The sequence below is a fragment of the Triticum aestivum genome, chromosome 2A (genome assembly GCF_018294505.1).
Source record: "Triticum aestivum cultivar Chinese Spring chromosome 2A, IWGSC CS RefSeq v2.1, whole genome shotgun sequence".
Taxonomy (NCBI): Eukaryota; Viridiplantae; Streptophyta; class Magnoliopsida; order Poales; family Poaceae; genus Triticum; species Triticum aestivum.
In genome coordinates, this window is record NC_057797.1 from 787433379 (window position 1) to 787439581 (window position 6203).

Below are 6203 nucleotides of genomic sequence, written 5' to 3' on the forward strand. Positions count from 1 at the left end.
GCACAAGAACGCCACCGTTTTTCCCCCTCACCCTGCAGTCTTTTCCCCTTCCCACGCCGCCTAGTGGCCCAATGTACCTTGCTGGTTCAAGGCGGTTCATAATGAGTCAACATAGGCTGACAAGGTGGTCCCACGCACCCTCCAACGCCGCGATTCGCCCTAGAGCTGCATTTTAAGAGAGCTTACACTACTAGGAAAAAGCATATACACAGAAAGTTACTAGTAGCGAGGGTTCGCAGGTTTTTAAACCTCGCTACTACTAAGTTGATAGCAGTAGCGCGGGTTTTTAACCCTCGCTACTACTAAGCGGTCTCTACCGTGCCCCCCGGGACATGCCATAGTAGTAGCGCGGGTTTTTAAAACCTCGCTACTACTAAGTTTGATAGCAGTAGCGTTGGTTTTTAGCCCCCGCTACTACTAAGTGGTGCCATAGTAGTAGCGAGGGGGTAAAAAACCGCGCTGCTACTAAAGGTCCCATTTTCAAACACTAGCCCCCCGGTGGATCGCCTTTTCAGTTTAAAAAAAATTAAAAGAAAATGATGAAAATGTCAAAAAAAAAGAAAATAAGTTTCCCATGTGATATGTGGTCTAGTTGTTGGGAAAATTTGCAGATATGAATTTCGACTTTATTTGCAAAATCTCTCGAGAATTTGTAAAAATGGGCATAACTTTTGCATACTAACTCGGATGAAAAAGTTTTTTATATGAAAAACCATCTACTCGAAAAGTTACATCCAAATTTAACTGGAAACCCCGTTAAACATTTTCAAAATCCTCAAAAACCTAACAGAAAAAAAAGTTACGGGGCTTTTAAGATCTAGAGTGGAAAAAATCAAAAAAAAATTCAAACTGTGTGGTCAAACTGTGGTCAAACAATGGTCAAACTAATTATTCTAGAATATTAGTGTTACTAAATAATTATTTTAGTTTTTTGAATTTTGGTCAAATCTGGTCAAACTGTGGTCAAACTATGGTCAAACTAATTATTCAAGAAATATTAGTGTTACTAATTTTTTAGAACAATAGTTTCAAACTCAAATAATGAAATGTGTGACTTCATGCTCAAGCTAAATTCCTGAGGTTAATAGGGTTGACATCTTACTATTGTCAGGAAAACAACAAGTGCAGTGAGAGGATGGGTGACCGTCCGGGAAGTTAGATGATTTGAAATGATGAGGGGTGATTAGAGATTAAATTGAGCAGCAATGAGGGGTGAATAAAGATTTGAGGTTAAAATAATTTAGAAATTTGAAAATTAGGGGAAAAAATAGAAATATTTTTTTGAAAAAATTAAAAAAAAACGCGCTGGTAGTAGTAGCGCGGGTTTTTACCCACGCTACTACTAAAGGACGTAGCAGTAGCGCGGGTGCCTACGTTAGCTGTAGCGCCTTATTAGTAGTGCCGGCCCCCGCGCTGCTAATAGGCCCAAAACCCGCGCTGCTGCTAGGCTTCTCCCTAGTAGTGTTAGTATCTATATACCGATACTCCCTCCCTTCCTTTACACTTTAGCTACATTTCAGTCAGCTGACTTTTAGTTTTGTGGTCTGTCGATTTTCTATTCGTTGGATCTGCTTTGAGATATGTGATGTTTTTATTTATTTCTGTTTAATTCTATTGTGGGCTAGGTGGAATCAATTGACCCTTATTTTGGGTTAGTACAATTGCTTCTTGGGCTCGTTTTTGTTCTTCTGAGTTGTGTTTTTCTCTTTCCATTTTTCCTTTTCTTTATTGATTATTTTTTGTTTTAGTGGGTTTTTTGCTGAGTGTAATTATATAATACAAACACATTACAATATGTGCCAAAATTTCACGATTTTATGATTGTTTTTGCATATTACGATAAAGTGTAATTTTGGTGCAAAGTTGTGCATAAGTTTTTTTTATTTCATGATCTCATCTGAGGCCTTTACAGGTACTCTGTCGGAGAAGGAATCGATGACAAAGGGCTTCTGTATTATCCTTACAGCCTTCCTATGTTCCGTGAGTAGTTCATCACAGACCTACGGGTCTGTATCTTGTAGCTAGATGACTTCTTCTCTCTTTGATCTTCAATAACATGTTCTCCTCAATCTTCTTGGAGTTCTATCCGATGTAATTCTCTTTCACGGTGTGTTTATTCAGATACGATGAATTGTGGGTTTTTGATCTCAATATTTATGAATAGTAATTGAGTCTTTTCTGAACTATATTATGCATGATTGTTATAGCTTCATATTTCTCTCCGATCTATCCGTTTGGTTTGTCCAACTGATTGATTTATCTTGCAATTGGAGAGGTGCTTTGTAATGCGTTCAATCTTGCGGTGCTCTATATCCCAGTGACACAAGGAGAGAAGACACGTATTTGTATTGTTGTCATTAAGGGGAAACGACGGAGTTTATTCATATCGGTTGAGTTTACTTTGTCTACATCATGATATATCAAATCTTCGCATTTTTTTTAAAAACTATCATGAATTTTAAAAGGGTAGAAAAATAACCATCAATATAAAATAAAATTAGAAAAAGGAAATAATAAAAACAAGGAAATTCGAGTAGAACAAATACACAAATAATCGGGCAGAATGAAATATAAAAATAATATAACATAAAAACATAAATCCACCTAAATAATGGACGAAAAACGGTATCCCTTTTTTCTTAACACAAAACTGTATCCCATTTTAAAATAATGTAACCATGAAGAAAAAACAATGCCCATAAAAACAAATAGAAAAAACGGCTCCATCCTTGCTATCGTGCCGCGATCCCAATAGCATGACGGGGCCCCCGTAGAGGGAACAGACGGGCCTATGTATTGTTTTTTTCACGATTTTGGGAAAATGCTAAAAGTTTCTTCTCCAGAGAGTTTTTTTGTTGTTTGCTCTTGTTTCATTTTGGGATTTTAATTTTTTTTCCTATTTAATTTTCCTTATTTTCTTTTCTTCTCCCTTTTTATTTTTAAAATGAATATTTTTAAATGAACTTTGTTCAATTTATTAACTGTTTCATTTTTTATATTCACTAGTTTTTCAATAGTCCATAAATATTTATGAAAATTTTGAATGTAATTATAATTTATGACCTTTTAATAAAATGAATGATTTTGAAAAAAAATCATATTTTCAAAATTCATGGTTTCTAAGAAAAAATTAATTAACCTTTTGATTTTTTGTGAAAATATGTTTCCCAAATTTTCAACATTTTAAATTTTCACAACTTTCTGCATTCATGATTTTGTTTGGGTATGTTTAAAAAGATATGCAATAAAAATAAGTTAAAATAGTTATATTTTTCCTAGAGAATATAAAAACCACCTCAACAAGCTAATTATAACCTAGTTTTCGTTGAGCAAGTTGGGTGATGAAATGAGAATTCGCCATGTGACGCGTTCACCACACCCCGAACTAGATTGCTACCTGTTGCACCATGGTCACGTACATCACCCTCTGCCCACCGCTTTGGTGTATGTGAACCTACATCACGCTGGTCGTGACCAAATTGTAGGCCCCGCCCGCCACTGGAGGCTCCACCTCAGTGCCCACCTCCTTGTCGTGATAGCTGGCCGGAATCTTGATGGTGTCGGCGTGTGGATCGTGGGATGACGGTGTCGCTCGGTTGTGGCGCGTTGTGATGGAGTCAATCTAGCAGATCTCAGGTAGGGCTTCCGGAGCTAGTATCCTTGGCACGATGATAAGAGTGGACACATGGATTTGGGCTCTTTCGAAGAGATAATGCGCTATGTCATATTTTGATTGTATTGAGTTTGAGGGCGTACAGAGTACATGTTGATCTAGCATGAGATTGACTGTTTATGAGTCTTCATCTACCGTTCTCACCCCTCGGTTTATATAGGTACCAGAGGTGCCTAGGGTTTACGCATAGGTCGGTTACATCTAAGGGTAAACGTGATGAAGACAATCTCCAAGTCTTGAAGTACGTGCCAATTCTTTGAAAGATGTCCACCTTGGCGCTCCTGGGCCCGACAAACGTGACCCACTGATTGATTATAATGGGGGTCCTCGGCCCGGCCCATATAGCTGGGAGCCCACGTGGCTAGCACCCCCTAGTCTAGGACACCATCATGGCGCAACATGCACGCCACGGACGCCAACAAGCGCTCTGTGCATACATTATGTTCGATTAAATGTCCACACCAAAGATAGACTAAAAAAGAGAGGAAAACATTGCCATGTGGACGTGACTAGGTCAAAACCACCATGAGTCCGTACAGTACCGCTTCAGTTGAGTCAAGGGATGAAACTTCTCCGGTTTGGAAAGTTCAACCTGTAAGTCGTCCGGTTTTGAAGTGAAGGTACGAAATATGCACTTCTCAATTAGTTGAAGGGGTAAAAGTAGTCTTTTCTCTTCTTCTTCTTCTTCTTCTTCTTCTTCTTCTTGTAAAATCTTGCTAGAACCAAGAACTGCCAATATTTGGGAAGGAGCATGATGCATGCATGATCAAAGCATTGCTTTCTACTAGAACCATTTCTCCTCTCCTCCTCTAATTGACAAGTTCATTTCATTGATCATGCTTTGCACCTACCAAGCACGAGTTCATTTATGCATGTTTGCTTATTATTAGTGGGCATGCGAGGAGGTCAATTAGTTGAGCACCCTGCAGCTGATCCTGACGTTGCCGTCCGGGTTGAGGTCCAGCTGCCCCATCCTCCCCATCCCCTGCACGAACGTCTCGAAGAAGTCGTCCGGGCTGTCGGCGAACTGCTTCACATACGTGGCCGTCTCCGGCGACCCGGTGAGCAGCGTCTGGTCGGACGTCAGCAGACCCCTCCTGGCCTGCAGGCCCTTGTAGTACTCGACGTCGAAGGCGTTGCTGGTGGCGTCGAGCTTGGCCGTGGCGCCGTCGCCGCCGGCCTTGCAGGTCTTGGCCAGGGACGCCGCCATCCAGGCCTCCATCGTGGGGTCCTTGCCGGCCTTGCCGAAGCCGCTGAGCCGGTTCTTGAAGTTGGCGCAGTGGGCCTGGCCGAGCGTGTGGGCGCCGGAGAGCGCCACGAGCTCCGGCACGGTGAAGCCGTGGTCACCGACGAACACCTTGATAAGCTCGGACGCGTTGAGCGTCGCGGCGGGGAGCGCGGAGGTGTCGGCGGCGCGGGAGACGTAACCGTCCTTGCGGCCCATGGGCACCATGTAGTAGAGGTCCCCAGCCATGAAGACGGAGTCCCGGGCGGCGAGCGCGAGGACGTCGGCGCAGGAGACGGTGCCGGGGCACTGCGCCTCGAGGGCGGCCTTGACGGCGTCGATGACCTCGAAGCCGCGCAGGGACTTGTCGGTGAGCGCGTCCTTCTCGGCGGTGCCGTGGGCCTTGGTGGAGTCGAGGAGCACCGAGGCGTCGCAGCCGCGGACGAAGCAGTCGTGGAAGTGAAGCCGGAGCAGCGACGCCGCCAGGGTGGGGTCCTTGTCCAGCGCCTTGAACACCACGCCGCGCACGATGTCTTGGGCGTGCGGGCACGTCATGGAGTAGTAATCCATGCTCAGACCACCACCTTCGCCTCCCCATTCATGGTCACCACTACCGCCATATCCGTATCCACGTCCTCCTCCTCCTCCTCCTCTACGACCTTGTGCCGCCGCGCCACCGGGGGCCGCCACCATGAGCAGCAGCAGCACGGCCACTACGGCAGCGGTTGCGCGAGTGACATGCTGCTGCTTCATGCTCACCATGGTCTTGCCTTTTTGTTGTGATAGTCTATGCATGGTTAATCTGGATTTGGATCGACCAAGCTACGATTTACCACCAGTTAAGCTGCACGCATGGCATGGACACAACAAGTGAGAGAGAGGTATTTATAGACACGTCGATAGAGGAGGGTTGGGCAGTTCACCTGACAGTAATGCTACACATACTAACGAGTTACAGGATTACACAAAGAGGATTAAATTGATTGGTCGGTAGGTGAGGGAAGTGGCACACGCCCTTTAAAATCAGGGGGATCAAGTTTATGATTGGTTAAGAGATGGAAAGTGCTTGTAAAATCATGTAATCCCTCTGTTCCTAAATGTAAGTCTTTGTAGAGATTCCACTATGAACCACATACGGATGTATATAGATGCATTTTAAGTTTAGATTCATTCATTTTGCTCCGTATGTAGTCTACTTAATGGAATAATCCCTACAAAGGCTTATATTCAGGAACGAAGGGACACTAGTAGAAAAACCCATATTAGTCCCGGTTGGTGAGGGCCTTTTGTCCCGGTTCTTGAACC

At 43.7% G+C, this 6203-nt stretch overlaps 1 protein-coding gene across 1 annotated transcript; it reads right to left on the reverse strand.

Moving 5' to 3' along the window:
- Positions 1-4287: 4287 nt before the first annotated feature.
- Positions 4288-5757, reverse strand: LOC123186812 (peroxidase 47-like). The gene has a single exon (XM_044598511.1). It carries the CDS (start codon positions 5691-5693, stop codon positions 4584-4586), a length of 1110 nt encoding a protein of 369 aa, XP_044454446.1. The 5' UTR covers positions 5694-5757; the 3' UTR covers positions 4288-4583.
- Between the last annotated feature and the right edge of the window lie 446 nt (positions 5758-6203).

Excerpts from the sequence above, each read along its gene's own strand:
- LOC123186812 (XM_044598511.1), bottom strand. The coding sequence starts at position 5,693 with ATGCATAGACTATCACAACAAAAAGGCAAGACCATGGTGAGCATGAAG.